At 43.1% G+C, this 19,597-nt stretch overlaps 1 protein-coding gene across 1 annotated transcript; it reads right to left on the bottom strand.

Moving 5' to 3' along the window:
- Positions 1-770: 770 nt before the first annotated feature.
- Positions 771-5,693, bottom strand: MSX2 (msh homeobox 2). Its single transcript, XM_065409684.1, has 2 exons — positions 5,342-5,693; positions 771-1,195 (listed from the first exon to the last, which is right to left on the bottom strand). The coding sequence occupies exons 1-2, from the start codon at positions 5,691-5,693 to the stop codon at positions 771-773; spliced, it is 777 nt and encodes a 258-aa protein (XP_065265756.1).
- Between the last annotated feature and the right edge of the window lie 13,904 nt (positions 5,694-19,597).

Here is a 19,597-nt window from a genome sequence, read left to right as displayed (position 1 = left end):
AACTCTTTGCCTATTGCCCTCTCTGTGCGTCCCCCCTCCCCCACAGTGCTTTGAAAAAAATGTTTAAGCGAGTTCTACAAAAAAAAGGGGGGGGGGAATAAATGATCCGATAATGGGGTGGGTAAAGTTATTATAGACTTTACTCATTTAGGGGCCCGATCCTGCGGTCCGGGAATGCTCCTTGTTGCTTGGGTGCAGGGTGGCTCCGTTTGAAAATGCAGGAACTTGCTGCCTTTGGCATGAGTCGGACTCTATTGGGGTCTACTTCCTATTTACAGTGATTCTCTGTCTTCTAAGGTTTGTTTTAAAAACAAAACTCGATGATACCTTTAATCTCCTAAATATTAAGTGACAAGACTTAAGATTTAGTTTAAGGAAGGAACCACTCCTACTTTAAAACAGGTTTTGGGCCTCCTAGGAAGGGGATAAGGAAACTATGCCTTGAAAATACAGGATTTATTGTTTACCGCTTCCTTTGTCCCGTGTGCAGTATATAAAGAGAACTATATTTGTTTAATTGTATATGTTTTTATATTTTTCTTTCAGGATCAGAGTCTGATTGCTCAGATCAAGCTGAGAGGAGACCCTGGCTGCGTTCCCAACCTGTAGCATACAGGCTGCTTTACTTTTCTAATGCAAACTCCTATACACTTGATATGGCACATAGAAGACGGCAGAAACAATGACCAGAACTGGTTTTCTAGTGCGTTCTCGCATTGGACAAAATCCGCCAGGAAGTCTATATCGCCGTTGCTTTCCTTTCGATCATCTTAAGATAAGTGGTACATGCTATATCCGACAGGAGTAGCATAGAGTCCTACAGGTGGGATGGGAAGCACAGGTCTGTGAAAAGGATAAGATGGTCCATACAGTGAGGCCGCCTGGATGGGAGAGTTGATGGGGAAAGGTAGACTGAACCCAGAAGGCAACATGGGCTTTGCTGCCATTTTTAGCTTCTCTAACTCGGCCTCCTGCAGTCTCTTGGCCTTGGCCCTCCGGTTCTGGAACCAGATTTTGACCTGGGTCTCTGTGAGGTTGAGAGAGCTGGAGAATTCTGCTCTTTCTGCGATGGACAGATATTGTTTCTGGCGGAATTTGCGCTCCAAAGCCAGCAGCTGGGAAGTGGTGAAAGGGGTTCTGGGCTTCCTATTAGTCTTGTGCTTCCTCAGTGTGCATGCGGTGGGACTCAGATGTCCTGGAAGGAAAGAAAAGGCCAGTTAAAAAAAAAGGAGGAGGAATGCTTAAGAAAAAAAAGGGGGAAGAAAACGAAGCTTGAGAGTATGTTTGAGATTTGTTTCATTCACACCCTCCTGGAGATAACCCCCAAATATGAAGTACTAAGAACGTGACTTAGCTTAGAAGCAGTGCTTGAACTCATTGCTGTCTGGGTCGTGGGCTGTTTTATAGAGAAATCCCAGCCCCATTTTACACAAGGCAGATAGAGAATCCCCTTTCCCCATAAGCCTTTAAGTGACAAAATCAACAAGAAGGAAACAACATGTGAGGACATCACGGGGTCAGACCACATAAATGCAGAGTACAGTGCAAATGTCTTAATAGCTTCGGTGAGCAAGAATTCCTAGGACCCTCTGTGTACAACAAAGTGTAATGCGTTATAAAAGAAATAAGTTCCCAGAAGTAAAATGTCTAGCAAGGGACAGAAATGAATCCATCATCACCACCACTCTTCAGGGATTTTTCCATTGGGAATAACATTTTAGGCCAAATCCTGCAGTCCTAGTAGGCGTTTTGCCTGAGAGCTATAGAATGGGATCTGATAATATTCTTTGTGTTTGCTGGGTGACCAGGTGTCCCGATTTTATAGGGACAGTCCTGATATTTGGGGCTTTTTCTTATATAGGCTCCTATTGCCCCCCACCCCCTATCCCGATTTTTCACACTTGATATCTGGTCACCCTAGCTGACACCTCTACCTGCTTCCACTGAAATGGGGGTGGGGGTAGAAATCGGGCAGTTTTATTACTTTTTCTTTTAGATTATTCACAGCCCCTCTCACTCTTCTCCCCTTCCCCAACCCAACAAACAATGAAAGAAAAGCACAGGAAGGAAAGAAGGCGAGTCCTTTTTCAACATGTAGCTTTTATGACATAGGCCAATTAAAAACCCCCTATAACTGCAGCATCTCTGGCCAATGCAAGATGTGGAATGTGTTACCTATCGTGTTCCATTGTAATCCGGGCCACATCATTTACATTGTTATGTTAAGGAGGATCACTGATTTTTCTTAGAACACTTTGCATTTCAGTAGTAACCTTTTGGGTTGAAAAGAATGACTAAAATGTGAGCATCTTGAAAACCCGGGACGCTTAACTGGCTTTAAATCGAAGTATTTAACAGGCAGCTCGTTCTTCAGTGCGATATCGAAAATGATAACCTGCCCTAAACGGCTGGTGCATTTTAGACACAGTTTTGGCCCTATTTCATACACACTTGTCAGTGTTTGTGCACTCTGTTTGTTAATATATTTTTCCTTTGCCTCTTGCAATTTTTTTCAAAGGGCGTTTTGAATTTTAAAATAGACTGGGCAATGAGTTTGAAATGGGTGTGTTGCAAAACAACCCCCCAAACGAAAAAGTAGAGGAAGGAAAGGATTGCCCAAAATAAAAGTAAACCTTAAATTCTTATTCCTTATTCTGTCTACTGAAGAGCGGAGTATTTTCTAATGCAAAACAACTTGTGGTTAATACATTGGGGGCATTTTCATAACTATGCAGCCAGTGTGGGTATTTCGTGAAGTCCCATAACTTCCTAAAACAACACAGTAAACATGGAATTGCTACGCTTAATACACTCCATTAGGGCTCATTTTAAAATGAAATTATGATTAGATGTTCCTATGAATATGCTTCGTAGGAAAGATCTCCAAAGGCATGGTAAGACAAGGGGCTTCATACTTATGCCTTTTCCCTCCTTACAAAACATGTGAAGACTAGGAGGGTAGATGAAGGGTTTAATCTCGAAATTGCAATCACAGAAAACGAGATAGTTTTATTCCATTGAAATCAAAAGCAAATCTTCAAATGGCATCAGGAACTGGCCCAACACGTCAAGATTTCTGCGACATGTGTATGTGTGTGTGTAGTGGGGGTGGGGGGGAGAGACTTGTGACCTCATATAAGTACTTATTTTTAAATAAAATCCCAGTCAAAGGTTTACTGCCAAATATCTGCAAACTTTAACCTATGTATCTTTCACCATTTCGGCATCCTTTCAAATAAGTCACCTGAGTGTAGCGGTGATAATAAACAGAGCACTAGAACACATTTCACCGTCTTTACTGTGGACAGTCTACGGTATTTGGTGAAATGGCTTATTTTAAAGGTATCTTGTGCTTTTCACTATATTTTTCTGGCAAATCCTTGACACAGTCATCACCTGACTGGGTAATACTACCTGTGTCAAAGAAACCAACCATGTAGTTTAAGCTACTCCTCTCTGGTCCCACTGATCACTCCCTCAACCAAACATAACTTTTCAAATAACCTATTTAAAATGCCAAGAGTGTGCAGGGAGATGATCTATATCATCTCTTGTAAGAACCCAGACAAAGTCACTGACCTACAGACAACCCCCTAAGACTCATCTAGTGTCGGGAGTCAATAGTTATTTGACAGGGATAATGGAGGCTGGAGAGGAAGGGAACCCTCTCTAATAAGGGTAGAAGTCTCCAATTTTCATCATGTCGTAAGCCTTGTTTTACCAAAACCTAGGACCGCAGTGCAGGCAAAATTTCCTCCGAAATAGTGAATTCCGTGAAGAGCCAAAAATACTTCTAAATCCCAGTATGTATTTTCTGTGACATGTTAAAGTTATAGAATATTGTGACCTTTGAATCGTTGGCAATTTTTAATAGAGCGAGAAAAAAGCTGGGAGCTCAGTGAATCTATGATCGTGGAAAAGAGATATGTGGAGTGGTGTCTAGGTAAAAACGTTAGGCCTTGTCTATTTCCAGGTCATAATTTGTTAGAAGCTGTATGCTATAACTAGTAAAATATAGAAAGAGCAACACACACACAAAAAGCGTTTCTAGGGGTTTTGTTTAAGGTATTTTCATACCCTTCCCTAGCAAACCTGGGGTACATAGAGATTGGGAGACTTTTTCTACACAAGAATGACGCAGGAGTATTAGTCCCCCCCCCCTTTTACACTGTTCTGTCTGTTGTCACACAATCTCTTCAGAACGTCCCAGACATCAGATTAATTTGGGGGATCAAAGAAAATTGAAGCTCTGAAAGTCAAGGAAAATACACAGGTACTGGAAAAGTTAAAGCGATAGCTTTGCTGAATCTTTCTTTTCGTGATACTAGATTACAAACCGAACTCCTCCAAGATAGTTAGACTAAGCAGATCATATCGGTTGGTGAAGCAGTTATTAGATCAAAGCAAAGCAGCCCATTTTAATTTTCAACACAAGCTAGAGGTGTATTGATCGATCTATTATTACAGGTGCGTAACACCATTGGCTACTCTCTATGTGGGAAAGTATGGAGCTGCATGGCCATTTAAAATATATTTTTTGTCATACTAGGTCATCTATATTCCTGAATTTAAAAGGGCCCAAAACACTAACTCTAGAAAGGCGCGATGTGATCTAAGCGGGCTAGCTGCGAAGTTCAATGGCGAAATGCAAAGTGTCCACACACTGTTGTATAGCTACAGATGGAATTCGCTCTGAAGAACTCGCCTCGCCAAAGTCAGCGGCATGGCTTTACGTGCATTACTAGCCTGTGGATCGTGTGTCATTGGGGGAGAGGGGGTGGAAACACCTCTAGGGAGGCTGGGGAGCGGATCCCGAAGACATGATAGTGTCCTCCCCCGTTTCACACACTTTAGGGCACTTAGCGGAGCCAGCTCGGATGGGTTCATTCATGCGCACAGTGTCAAAAGAAGCGCTCAGGGAGCCAGTATCATACATAACAACACTGGAATTCTCCTTGGAAGCCACGCTCCGTCCAGTTCAATTTGCGATCTAATTTGAAAATCTCTACTGACAAATGCGGTATCTGGGAAATTGCTGCGGGGCTCCGGATCTTCACTTATTCAGGCCAAAAAGCGTCTAGCCAGCCACCCTCCATCCAAATCTTACCGCTCAAAGACTCGTTCTTGGACTTGACGGAATAGATTAAATCAGGAAATAGCAGCCAGTTAGTTCCCAAAGGCAGAGTCAGCGCCCTAACTGGAAGCTACGCGGTCACAGATCTGGTTTCATGCCCCAATACAGACCCTTCTCCCACGCGCACGACTCGGCCCCCAGACGCCGCATTTCTTACTTAGACAACCCCCAGCTAGTGTCAGAGCCCCAGCTCCGGGCAGCACTCACTTGGTGGAGGGGAATATCTCCCGGCCTCTTGAATCCAGGAGCTGCCGTCTTCGGAATTCTCCGATTTGACCGACGAGGTTTCTAAGGTTTTTGTAAGCCCCCCGGGGCTGTGAGCTTCCCTGGAGCCGTGCCCTGGCAGCAGCAGGTTCCTGGAGGTGCCCAGGCCAGCTCCTTCCATGCTTCCCCCGCCGGGGGTGAGGGGCACCTCTTTGGAGGGCTTTTTGTCGGACATGAGCGCTTCCACGCTGAAAGGCAAACTGGAGACTTTGATTTTGTGATGATCCTCGGCACCAGCTGCTGGGCCCTCTTCATCCGAGGAGAAAACCTCCTTCGTCTTGGAAGGAGAAGACATCGCTGCGCACCCCCACAGATCCCTGTGCACTGTGCCTGGCACACACACAGCTCTGCTCCTGTATCCCTCCGACTCCGTGCAGCTCCTACTCCTCACTGCTCAGGGGCCCGCCAGCTCCAGCCACACAGCAATTTCCACCCCCTCCTGCTTCTTTTTTTGGGTGCTCAGTTGTTGTTTCCTCCTTTGGGAAGTTGAGTCAACCCAGCCGAGCCAATCAGAGCAGCCCTGGAGGATGACGTGAAGGTGACACTCTTGTGATTGGTTCTGAGAGGCTTCCCCCCCCCCTTTTAAAAAAAATAAATTAGGAGTTAATGACATGGGCAGCAAACGGAGCTGTGTTATTAAGGAGCCTTCCAGGGCTATAATCATGCCAAAGCAGGAAAAGTCAGTAAGGTAATTAAGGCAGTTAAATGAAGAGGATTCTAAGATTCCAGATTTTTCTCTTTTAAACCCCCTCTCCCCCCCCCCATTTTAAACACTCCTTTTCTCTAGCTTGTGGCATAACTGTTACCCACTTCCAATCACATCCCAGGTGTTTTTGTCTGACACGGAAACATGTGACATGTGAACACCTCCAGTCACCGCCACTTTTACCTGTGGCTCGATCAGGGCACTAGCGATCCTTGTCTCCCGATCCTTATTTGTGAATTTCTGCAATTTAGTCTTTTGTCAAAATACACACACGAGACTACGGGAAATTGCACGTGCCTCGCCCCCTTTTTTGCTGCTCCGCCAGCACCCCCGAACGCTACAAAACACGCTTTGGAACGTTAAAAGAATAATTTCATTTGCAAATTCATGCAGTTCCGTTCGGATCCAATGCCAGTGAGGTTCGAAGGGGTAAACATATGTTCAGTGTTCCCGTACCTCCGAGGGGAGAATTCCGTAGAGCTTGGCAAGGACAACTACATCAACATATAATCTTAATAGCTGAACATTTTTCACTACAAATGCACTTTTGCTCTATTTCTTAGTGCAAAGACACACGCCAGTTAAAACCACGCTACAAAGGCGGGATTTGTAATGATCATTTTGTTCATATAAATTGCACGCGTACAATAATGAATAAATGTGGTTCTAATAAGCATGGGACACGATTCCGCAGTCCTCAGTTTGCAAACATATCGACGTAGTTTTAGGGGGGGGGAAGGAAAGGATTTTGCCTCTTTTTGACTCCTTTAGTGTGAATAAGGGTGTGTTAATTAAAAGCATTTCTTTTAATCGCCGTGCGGATAAAAGCAAATACATTTTCTTCATAACGAGCGTAATTTCATCATGATAATTATTTAATTACATGCTGGCAACTATGGCTATTAAAACGCTCAGAAAAATGGAAGCTTAAAATATAGGCGGGGGCAGTTAAACCTAACACAAACCCTGCAAAACTGATGAGTCTATATTTATTTAATGGTTGATTCCGCCCAGATTTCCACTGACTGCAGAAGGAGCATAGGGGTGGGGGTGGGGTACAGGATCGGGACCTGCCAAAGCAAAACTATATTGCAGAGTTGTTGTTTTAAAAGGTGGTTTTATTTTTGACACTAACTGGTTAGTAGTATTAGTTCCATCGACCCATTGCCTCTCAATAGTTTGAGAGCTTTTACCCCTTTCTTATTAATATCCCAGACAGTTACAACCACTTGGTCTTGACCTTGGTTTCTGGCGCCTATGTGCTATGTACCTTGTGTTCGTCTATATGAGAGAGCACTCTTCTCCGAGCGGTATCCGGGGCTTGATCCCGTAGCTGTTATTCAGGCAAGAGGCATTTTGCCTGAGTAAGGACAGCAAAAGATTATGCCCCTTGTCTGGACTGGCCTAGATTAGCTCTCTTCTCTGTCTCTCAACTGGGGGCTACCACTTCTCAGAAGGGGAATAGAATCGAACGTTTTAAAACGTTTGAAACTAAACCCAAGTTATTTAAAGGTCTATATAGTGAAAAAACAGGCCCCCTTGGGTTAAAAATAGCAAAACGGTAAGAATTATTCCTAGTATGCCACTTCAGATATTCTAGCCCATTAGCCACCTTTTCAGCTCTTGAGGCAGTAGCTGTTAATCGTTCCCCTAAATTCCAGCCAGCATCTGTAAAATATACACTGTATTGAGATCGACTGAGTAGCAATACATTGACAGTCTTTCCTCTACACACAATCCTCACAGGCACATCTTCAACAAAGATCTAGTTTATAAGACCAAAATCAGGGTGTTTCGAATTAAGCCATAGACAGTTTCAGCAACTATTAAAAGAGGCAGAGCACTGAAGAAGTTTTCAGATGGATTAATAATAGGTTGGAATTATTATTTTTTTGCCACTTCAGTAAACAGCACATATGATCCATGGTCATTTTCTCATTAAGTTAAACCACAGGTTACACAGTGTGTAGAGAATGGGTTGGAGAGCAATTTAAATTACATACTGTGACTTCCTATTTATGGTCTTGCAAACCATCCTGCTGCAGTTCGTCTACTTCGTATCTCCTCTTACCCTCCTCTCCCCCCCCCCCCCCCCAGTTCCCTGCATCATGACAAGTAAACGAGAATTAATGAAAATAATGAAACAATGTGTGTCTAGGGAACAATGAAGCGTCGGTGTAAACTATTGTCGATTGGCTTAAATGCTACAGATAATTATACCGTATTCACAAAGTCAATGCACCTTCCAACTATCCATAAAGAAAGAATGCTTGCTGGGGGGTAGGTCAGGGTGACACTGTTTCAAGAATCGAGTACACTGAGTGTATTTCTTCAGCTGGACAGAATATTCTATTCGAATTCCTTTCACTGCTGCATTGCTGTGGCCCGTGCGTTATATCACAAGCGTGGTCGTGTGTGTGTTTGATGTGCATTATTTGGATTGTATCCCCTTTGGGGCAGCAAACATGCCTCTATAGGTGTTTGTATAGCACACTGTCCATTTAAGACTTGGTTACATAAATGTCTCACACCATTGGGTCGGTTGCTACTATTCGAGCTTAGCTCTTTTGTCGTGGATGATATTCGCTACCCATTTAGTATCACTTTGGGTTAGCAAAGCCTTCCTGAACCCATCCCCGATGTTCTGCCAAGGTAAATAGTCTGGCTGGATAATTCTAAGCCTATGGGTTGTTCGCAAACTGTTCCTTTAGCCATTTCTTTATTTGTATGATTGTTTATTTCAATCACAGGGATTCGTTTCTGCAACCCGACTAGATGCCTGCATCTTTTAAGATAGGAGAAGAGGATGACTAACTTCCTAGGACAGAATTTTGGATGAATAAATACCCGCACTAGAATTTGGGATTTGCGAACATTTTCAGGAATGCTAGGTGGCTGTCCAGCTTCTGGTCAAATCATGGCTAATACAACCCCAGGAGTCACTGTGAACCCAAATAAATTTCTCTTTCATTCCGGAAAATAATCACAAGTCCGTTTATTTGACTATTCGCCCACCTCCCGCTGGGATCAAAGAGACCCGACAACCTGTCTCAGCTGTATCATTTCCTTTCCCCAGAGACACACGTCACATCTCCTGATCCCCAAGCAAATGTCATGATCCTTTGCTCTAGAAACGAGAACTTGGGGGGTTGCCCGCCAAACCTTAAAAGCTCTGGGGCTGCCTTTGGCTTGGCGTACCCCCACCCAGGTATCCGGAAGCCTGGGCTCGGAGATCCCAGAAAAGGACAGGGATCCTGCCAAGGTCAGGGGCACCTTCCCACTCCACGTGTGCGGCGTGGGGATGGATGGAAGAGTTCTGGAGAGGATACTGGGAGCGAGCAATTGTTAGACACGCAGCAACAATCCCACGGGCTTCAGAGGGATTCGCACCAGCTAAATCGTCTGGGGCTTAACATAACCTGTATCCACGCTCCGACACGCAGGTTCAGCTCTCCCCACTCATCACTTATTCTCCTGCACCAGCTGGGAAGGGTGTGCCTGGGCCTTGGGACTCAGCCTCAAGAGTGGGGCAGGGAGGGGGAGAGCAAAAAGGAGGGGGGAGGGGGGAGAGACGTTGCAGACAAACTGAGGCTGTTTGAAGGCGCCAGGAGCGGGGAGATGAAAGGGAAGCTCCTGGGGGAAGTGCTGTGCAGTTTGACCGGCTCCAGCAGCAACAGCAGCGACTGCCTGTCCCAGTCAGACCCGCCCCGCCACCCGCTCCAGCCCCCCGTCTACCCTGGGGCAGCTGCCTGGCCACTGAGCTTGCCTTCGTGTCTGTTGTTCCGGCCAGGGGAGAGGAGGAGGAATCCAGCAGCAGGATCAACAACATCATAATTACTGTATCAATATTGTCACCAGCCTTATTAAGAACAAGAACATCAGTGACAATCATTATTTTATTATGGTCCTGAACGGTAATTAATAAGAACTATGTGAACGCCCAGTTCCTCCGCCTAACTCAGATTTCCCTGTCAAGTGTTTGGCAGTACCGGGTCCGATTCTGAGCTGGTGTAAACTAGGAACAACTCTATCCACATCACTGGAGCTAGACTAGTGGAAACGGGATCGAATCAGTCCCAGTTTGTGTTCCATGAAGTTGGGTTTCCTCTTTGTACAGCAGATAATCAGTCATGAAAACAGTCAGTGCGTTAATAATCACTTAGGTCTGGGACATTTGCAAACGAATTCAAGCTAATGTAATTTACAAGCAGTTTGTTTGCATTATTGTGAAAGGACTGAACACTTCTGCTACGTTGTTAGACGCTAGTGACTCCCCCAGGTCCCAGCCCACAAAAATCCCCTTTCAGATATTTTGAATAGATCTCATTACAAAGACAGATTTTTAAAACAAGGCATTGTGCAGCTGGCAAGTAAAAAAAAAATTGGGGGAAATACTGCAGTTTAAAAAAGTTTTTTTTAAGAGGCTAAGGCATAAACTCTGATTGGAAATAAAGGTACTAAAATGGGCTCAGACTTGCACACAATGGAAACGTTACCTCCAATTTAGGTGTATGCAGATGCAAGCCTTTAATTTGTCAGATGTCTGAGATCTTCCTCTTATCATCACCCTTGCCAAGGGAGAACTGAAGCCAGCAGAAAGGCGTTTGAATTCTAGCTCATGTGCCTTTATCTTCAGACACCGAAAAAGGAATGAAAAACATGACAGCCTCAGAGCAATCGGAACTGGTTACCAACACAGGAGCTTATAGATGCGTTTTCAAAGCCGTTCTCATTAGGACTACGTTTCTGAAGCCCTGACTGTCAGAGAGTGGGTGTCGAACAGCCCACTCGGAAGGTAGAAACCCCCTGCTAACGATCTGTTCTTGTTTCCCTTCTAGCTACAGAGATGTGTCTAAAAGCCGCCCTACCCTTTGCTTTGAGTACGTACATTAAGGCCCAGATCTTGCTCCCTCCACCGGGCTCTGCATGTGTTGGGAAAGAGCATGCCCAGGGAGGGTCTTTGCAGAACCAAAGCATTGAGAATCGCTAATGAACATAAAAGCTGAATGAGTAAAGAAGAGGTTCTAATACATTCGATCCTTTAGATCTCGAATCCAGTGCAATCCTTTGCTACAATTACTCTCTGGGTCTGTCCTCTAACCATATTATTAGCGACTGCCGGCAGTCGATGACGTTCATTGTCTATCGAACGGTGTTACTGCATAATAATAACCGTTTTGATAAGAGATTCTCCCCTCCCCCTCGCAAAGGTAAATTTTCTCCAAAGAGGTATTATATTTACAACGAGATATGTATTTTCTATTTGACAAGAGTCAGATGATAGCTTCTTTTTAGAGAGCAGGCGTCTGGTTCCTGAAACCTGCTGACAGTTTTTTGCCCTTAAGGACTGAAAACGATTTTTTTCCAGGGTAATGGCTTTAAAAATAAATAAAAGGGAAACCTTCAATGGGGGGGGGGGGCGGGGACACACACACACACTATTTGTTAGGTAATAGTAAAGCGAGAGAAGTCATCATAAAAAGGATCGGGTGGAAAGAGATGAAGATTTTGTTTTCAGATGCTCTATTTCTCACTGCTATGGATAATAATATTGATCACAGTCTATCAATTGCGCGTTTGCTTCCCATTGTATACATGGGACTGAGCGTTCCAGAGTGAATCCTATTGTCATTTACACGACCATCTCCCCACTGGAAAATAAGGCCCAGAAGGCGAAGCAGCATGTAGGACGTTTGTCTAACCTAATGCACCACACTCTGTTTCCAGACCAAGGGCCCGATCCTGATCCCGTTGAAGTCCATGGAAGAATTGTTGTTGATTCCAACTGAAGCAGGAAAAGGCCCTTAAAAATAAAGTTGGACACCTGTTAAGCCTTCCCTGCTAGAATTGAGTTAATGGATCGGGATATCCCCGAACATCTCATACAGTTACTAGAATAGGCGATCGATAAATGGCCCCATAAAAGCGCCCATTGGAATCTGCCCAAAACACAACGGGGATTTCAATGTGCCAATAGCAATACATCGCCCCCCTGTATTTATGGGGTTCCCCTCCCACCTCCTGATTTTAAACATCCCTTTATCCTATTATGGGGTGGGGAGACAACATAGCTTTTTGAGAGGAACTTTGCTAATAATGTAATCAAGAACCTTGACAACTACATTGTAGAATTTTCCTTTTAGTTCCGGTTACAGTTTTTAAATCTATGACTTCCAAGGAACACAAAACAAAAATCCCAAACATTTCAAATGTGCAAGCTAATAAATTGTTCTTTGCACATTGCTGTATGCCGGCGATTTGCTCATTTCCATCCGAACTTGCCGTACCGCATTTTTAACTCGTATAGACACATTCTACCATTAAAATCACTTAATTTAACAATCTCTACGAAGCAAGTTGTTCGAAGCAAGTATTACAATCGTTTAAAACGATTCGAAAAGAAGTTGCTTGATTTAGATTTGTACAAGCTGTTATATCTAGCTGTAGCCATAACTATCTACACACACGTGTGTGTATTTATATACATATTTACTTTTTATTTTTTGCTGTCAGTTTTCATATGCTTTCGTTTTTAGATGTCCCGCATATTCCCACCCACAACATTAGAAATGCAGAATGGTTTGGAACAAAAATAAACACCCCTCCTTCATACTGGGATCACATAATGGTCCTAATACATTTCTTATTTACTTTGAAATATAGAGACATATTCCAAGCTCAATACAGCCATCGGAAATTAAGTACACAGACGCTGCCCTTTCCAGCACTTTTACCTTTTATTATCCTCAACTGTTTCTAATCTTCATTTTGCAAAAAGAAATTCAAATCCTCCTGATTGTGGCAGCTTTTTCTGTAGCTGCCCACTCCTTTTTGGCGTGTGTGTGTCTGTATAATTACAGAGTACATTTTATACAAACTGACTCTGAATGAACCCGAATCTAGGGATAAACTATCAGATCAATTGATTGGTTTGGTAACCTCATCATAAACTATATCTATATCCATACACACGCACACACACCTGTACATTTCAAGTAGCAGCAAATCTCCCTTTTTACCACTGCAATCCAAGACTATTATTAATTGGCATAATAAAGCAAGTTAGCTGATTATCCCATACTTGTCGGGGAAGGTGGGATAGTATGAACATTAAATTCTTTTATGAAATACTTTTCTAAGCCTTGGGAAGGCGGGGGGGGGGGCATTTAATTCGTGTATTTCATTGTGTGCTCTCGGGGCTATTTCAGCCTGAGCTCCAATCGGGGGAATTCACTTCCTGTGTGATCCTGTTTTTAACCCTCTTGTGGTTCCTGGAAGCTGTCCTGGTTGGCACAGGAGTTGGATGCCAACCTCCTGAGATGCTCTGGTAACTGATTTCCATCCAAGGAACAGGCGCACTCAGAATTCACACCCCACACCTGATTTTACATCCCAACCTGTTATCTGTCTGGTAAATTCTATTGTCCTGGTCAGTGACAGCCCTTTATCCATTTAGTATCTTAGCTAGATGAATAGTTTATACATTATCCAGCACCTACAGATTGGACTCCAAACAGCCTTTCAAGGTTACACATTTTTTCTTTGAGCCATTCCTCATGTAATTGTATTCAGAACTCCCTCGGGGTGATCAATGATTTTCACAATTATTATAGACTAATTATAACCCATTACATTTAGTGATGATATTAGTTCCAGGGGAGAATACTATCAAGGTACAGGAAATATTAACCTGCTAGAGGTATACTGGTTTTTATGTTTCTCATTCAGCTGAAGGGTGTGTTCCACCTAACCTTTTTAAGGAGGGCAACATTTTGTATTTATATTTTTGGAGAGTCAGGGAACCTTGTGATGTAATAATCAAAATGAGTCATCCTTTGGAATATGACTGATGTTGAAATGAATTCAGACAACAAATGATCAAATTAAACCCAAGAGGGAAAAAACAAGCTGCAATTGTATAGTCTTATTTAGCACCAAACCATAGGAATTAGAGAGGGAAAGAACTGATTGGTTAACCTAGTGCACATTCCTTCACTCTCTGCCAATGCAGATTTGCCTCTTACTATACCTTTCCCAGTGCTTTGTCGGAACGAGTTATAAATGTCCCAAGCAGCAGTACTTCCACCACTTCCCTTGGGAGAATATCCATGTTTATGGGGAAAGTATTACTTTTGTCTGTGTTCTTACAAAAAAATCAAATTGAGATCTCTAAAATTTAAAAAAAAAAATACATTGCATCTTTGTTTAAATATAAGTCATGGCAGGCTACTTGTGAGTGGGAATTTTAGGAAAGAGATCTGTTTCAAGCTTGGATATCAAGGTTTTCTATTCCAGCAGTTCTCAACCAGGGATCCGGAGTCGTTGAGCAGGTTTCAGGGGGGCCGCCAAGCAGGGCCAGTTTTAGAGAGTCACTGGGGCCCAGGGCAGAAAGCCAAAGCCCCATTGCATGGGGCTGAAGCCCGGGGCCCTGAGCCTCGCCACCCAGGGCCAAAGCCGAAGCCTGAGCCACGTAGCTTCATGGGGTCCCCAGGCAATTGCCCTGCTTGCTACCCCCTAATGCCGGCCTTGGCTTTTATATGCAGAAAACCAGTTGTTGGGGCACAGGTGGGCCATGGAGTTTTTATAGCATATTGGGGTGGGCCTCAGCAAGAAAAAGGTTGAGAACCCCTGTTCTATTCCATTGTACATGGCCTGTGACCAGTTAACTCTCTGATAGACTGATGCACATTTTTGCCATAAATCTTCATGTTTTTACAATCCAAGTTTGTTTATCTTGAATGTTTCTTGGACTCAGATTACAATTTATTACACTTCCTGTCTTTCAAAGATCTTGACTACTCTACAGACAAACCATACTGGCCAAAACAACAAAACTGTGTTGTTTAAACTCGTTATTTCCAGAAAGGTGCTAAGAGGGCTTCCCAGGCCAATTGTGGTTTGCACAGTGTTTTTGTAGTCTTGTTGGTCCCAGAATATGAGAAAGAGAAGGTAGGTGAGGTCGTATCTTTTACTGAACCAGCTTCTGTTAGTAGATGGTACTAGCTTTTGAGCTACACACAGCTCTTCTGCAGGTCTGGTGAAGGAAATCAGAGTGTCTGACTAAAGATTGTGATTAGCATATGAGGACTCTGGCAAATATTACCAATTTAGATTATAATTTGGGTCCTGATTCTGCAAGTGGTTTGGTATGGGCTGACCCATTATGGTTGAGCTATGTTCAATTGACTTCAACAACTTGCAGGACTGGGGCCATGGTTTGTAAAAATAGTTTACAGCTCAGCCTTGATTATCCAGCCTTATTCAACAGCCTCCAGGACATTCAGACAATCAAGATTTGTAGTAATCAAGGAATTTTCAGTGTTAATAATATATACTGGGGACATGACTTTGTTTCTGATAATGGGGAGTTTTGGATAAAGGTTTGGTTAATGGAGGTTCTGTTTTATAACTACAGATGAGCCTCAGCCACAAAATTCAGCTCTGGATTTCAAGCACTCAAAAGCTCAGGAGCATTTGAATCATGAGTTTTAGTTTGGCCCTTCACAGGGGCCTGCTGGAAAATTTGGATTTGAATTGGAGTTGGTATTCCAAACCCACAACCCACACATAAGAGCTGTCATACTGGGTCAAACCATGGTCCATGTTGCCCAGCATCATCTTCAACAGTGGCCCATACCAGAGCTTCAAGGGGAGTGTACAGATCAGGGCAATTATGGAGTAATCTACCCCTCTCTTCCACTCACGGCTGGCAGAGGCTTAGGGTCGCCTCTAGCATGTGGTTGCAGCCCTGACCATATTGACTAATAACCACTGATGGACCTATCCTCCACAAACTTATCCAGTTATGTTTTTTGCCATCACAACATCCCATGGCAATGAGTTCCACAGGTTAGTTGTGTGTTGTGTGAAAAAGTACTTCCTGTTGTTTTTATTAAACCGGATGCCTATTAATTTCATCGGGGGACCACCGTTTTTGTATTATATGAAAGGGTAAATACCACTTCTCTATTCACTTTTGCCACATCATTCATGATTTTATAGACCTCTACCATAACCTTCTTTAGTGGTCTCTTTTTCTAAGATGAACAGCCCTAATTTTTAGTCTCTTTTCATATGGAAGTCGTTCCATATCCTTGATCATCTTTTGTTGCCCTTCTCTGAACCTGTTCCAGTTCCACTATATCCTTTTTGAGGTGGGGCAATCAGAGCTGGACACAGTATTCACAGTGAGGGCTCATCATGGATTTAGATAGTGGCATTATGATATTTTCTGTCTTATGTTCTATCCCTTTCCTAATAGTTCATAACATACAGTTAGCCTTTTTTGACCACTGCTGGGCATTGAGCAGAAGTTTTCAGAAAACTATCTACGATGACTTCAAGTTTCTTTCCTTTGATGGCAATAGCTAATTTAGAACCCATCATTGTATATGTATAGTTGTGATTTTTTTTTCCAATGGGCATTACTTTGCACTTATCAATATTGAATTTAATCGGCCATTTTGTTGCTCAGTCACCAGTTTTGTGAGATCTGTAACTCCTTGCAGATAGCTTTGGAGTTAACTATCTTGAATAATTTTGAACCATCCACAAACTTTGCTAATTCCCTGTTCACCCCCTTTTCCAGATCATGAATTAATATGTTGAGCAGCACAGGTCCCAGTACGGACCCTGCTGCTCACCTCTTTCTATTGTGAAAACTCACCATTTATTCCTAACCTTTGTTGCCCATCTTTCAACCATTTACTGATCCATGAGAGGACCTTCCCTCTTATCCCATGGCTACTTAGTTTCCTTAAGAGCCTTTGATGAGGAATGTAGTCAAAGGCTTTCTGAAAATCCAAGTACACTATATTGACTGAATTACCCTTATCCATGTGTGTGTTGACTCCCTCAAAGAATTCTAATAGTTTGGTGATGCATGACCTTCCTTTAAAAAGCCATGTTACTTTTCCCCAACAAATCATGTTTATCTGTGTCTCTCATAATTCTGTTCTTTACAATAGTTTCTACCAGTTTTCCTGATACAGCCAGGATCTCCTCTGAACCCCTTTTTAAAAATCGGTGTTACATCAGATCCATTCCAGTCATTTAGTACAGAGGCTCATTTCAGTGATAGATTTTGTTGTTGTTGTTGTTCAAACCCATTTCTAGAACACTTTTAAAAGCCAGGTCTACATAGGGCAGGAAAATCATATTGAAACCATGTTAGCACTTTGAGGGAGAGAAATAGGTTAAAGCTTAGCCAGAATTGGACTAGCAGCCTTGGTCTACTTTATGTATTACCTATCATTGTTAACACTGGTTCATCTCCTCTGGCATTACCACTGTAGGTCCTACAGTGTGTGCTCCCAGAGCCACCTTTATTTTTGCCAGCATCTCATTTAAAGCTAATCAGAGCAGGTCTAAAGAAGAGAGTCTAAATGACTGTCCCAGAGGCCTTGTGTACACTAGAGTTCCCAATCTTATTGGTGGAGCAGGACCAGTATTAGCAGCTGTGGGGAAAAAATTACATAACACATCCCCAGCCTTTGCAAAGCCATAGGCAGATGTAGTCAGAAAGATGGTGCATAGTCCATCTCTGAGTGCTCTCACTCATTCTCCAGATAATGTTATTTTTGTATGCATAAATACATCTCTTCCCCTTGTGTTGATAAACGCCTAGAGCTTCTTTGCTGGGATTCTGATCTCTTTACTCATGCTTCAAATATGTCAACCATAAGTGATATGCATGATTATAGGAAGGGAAGAAGCCTGCCTTTTTGTGAACATTTATTAGCTAATAATAAAGGAGACCTGGGAGGAGACCTTGCTAATCATACAATTAGAGTTATTGTCGGCATGGAAGAATTCAAAGGAGATAATGCAAGGGGCATATTTTGCTCAGTAAATACCAGAGCTTCTGACATCTTCTGGGAAATGTTGAAAAACATTCTACTTAGAAAAAATTCTCTGGAAATATAACAATTTTGGGGATTACCCCACATTTTTATTACCAGGGCCATGTGAATAAAAGCTGGTTGTTTATTGTTAAGAGTACCTTTTCTACTGCTGATCAATTTACAACTGAATTCAAAATCCCTTTTTAGGTGATAAACATAGAACTCATAGAAATGTAGAGCAGTAAGGGGCCACAAGGGGTCATCTAGTGCACCCCCCACAACAAGGCAGGATTAAATATACCTAGACCATCCCTGATAGATGTTTGTCTAACCTATTCCTAAAAACCTCCAATGATGAGGATTCCACAGCCTCCCCAGGTAACCTGTCCCAGTGCTTAACTATCCTTATAGTAAGAACGTTTTTCCTACTATCTAACCTAAATCTCCCTTGCTGCATACTAAACCAATTGCTTCTTGCCCTATCTTCAGTGGACATGGAGAACAATTCATTACAGTCTTCTTTTATGGAATCCCTTTTACTGGTTTGAAGGCTTTGACGACATCTAGAAAAGCACCCAGCTGTGAGGCTACAAACAGAACAATATGAGTCAGACAGCGTTCGGTGACCTTGATTCGCACATGGAACGCCCATTAATATGAACTGATGTTCCAAATATAATATATGGCCTATTGCTTAAGGTGTGGCCCAAGCAATGTGGGCTAAAGAAACAAAGGGGCCAATTCTAATTTCTATCCTGGCTGCTTTATGCTATTCTGGTGGTGTAAAAGGATTATGAAGGGGTAGAAATGGCCTCTAGGCAATATTCCCTGAGTAAGGGGGTGTCACAGTACTGTCTATAATTCCTCTACATTGCCTCTTTCCTCCAATCAAAGCACCCAATATAGGGAGCATACTGGGAAGGGGGCATGACCAGGGCATGCTGCACTCTGGCTATTCTTGACTGAAGCAGAGTGTATGTTAGGGTAGGTCTACACTGCAGTGTAAGCCCAGGTTTTGAACTCAGGCTCAAGCCATCTCCACATAAATCGTGCTAAACTAGGGTTCACGTGCAGAGTCCCAGGACCCCAAGGGGTGGCAGTCCAAGACTGAGTCAAGCCAGGACTCAGCATTCAAGCCCAGTGCTTTGCAGTGCAGATGCAGCCTGATTGGACTTATGCTCAGAGTATCCCCCAATCCCACAGGCCAACTTTCTTTGTCCTCTCTAGACAGAGAAGTTTGGTGAATCGTCAAGTTTTTCTGCACCATGAACAAAGGGCTAGAGTGGCCATATTTTGGGAGGGCACTAGGAAGTCTGGGATATGTGTTGCTGGACTTGGGCCCGCATAATGCAGTGTAGATGCTGGAGACCCAGGCTGGGACCTAGGGTTCAACAATTCCTCACCAGGGGTTACAAATGTGTGTAGACAGTCAAGCCCTAGGTTAACAAAACGTGGGTCTACTAACTCAAGTTCTACTAACCCTAAGCTTACATTACAGTACATTACATTATATACCCTTAGAGTGTTCTGGGATTGACACTGAGGGGCTGGGTAAAGTTTACCAGATGTCCCCATTTTATAGGGACAGTCCCGATTTTTGGAGCTTTTTCTTACATAGGCACCTATTACCCCCCATCCCCTGTCCCGATT

Source organism: Emys orbicularis, chromosome 8 (genome assembly GCF_028017835.1).
Source record: "Emys orbicularis isolate rEmyOrb1 chromosome 8, rEmyOrb1.hap1, whole genome shotgun sequence".
Lineage (NCBI taxonomy): Eukaryota > Metazoa > Chordata > Testudines > Emydidae > Emys > Emys orbicularis.
The sequence above is the reverse complement of the archived record's forward strand: the minus strand, read 5'-3'. Positions and strand labels throughout refer to the sequence as shown.

Excerpts from the sequence above, each read along its gene's own strand:
- MSX2 (XM_065409684.1), bottom strand. The coding sequence starts at position 5,693 with ATGTCTTCTCCTTCCAAGACGAAGGAGGTTTTCTCCTCGGATGAAGAG. Across the intron at positions 1,196-5,341 it reads GAGATATTCCCCTCCACCAA|GACATCTGAGTCCCACCGCA; the intron begins GTGAGTGCTGCC and ends CTTTCCTTCCAG.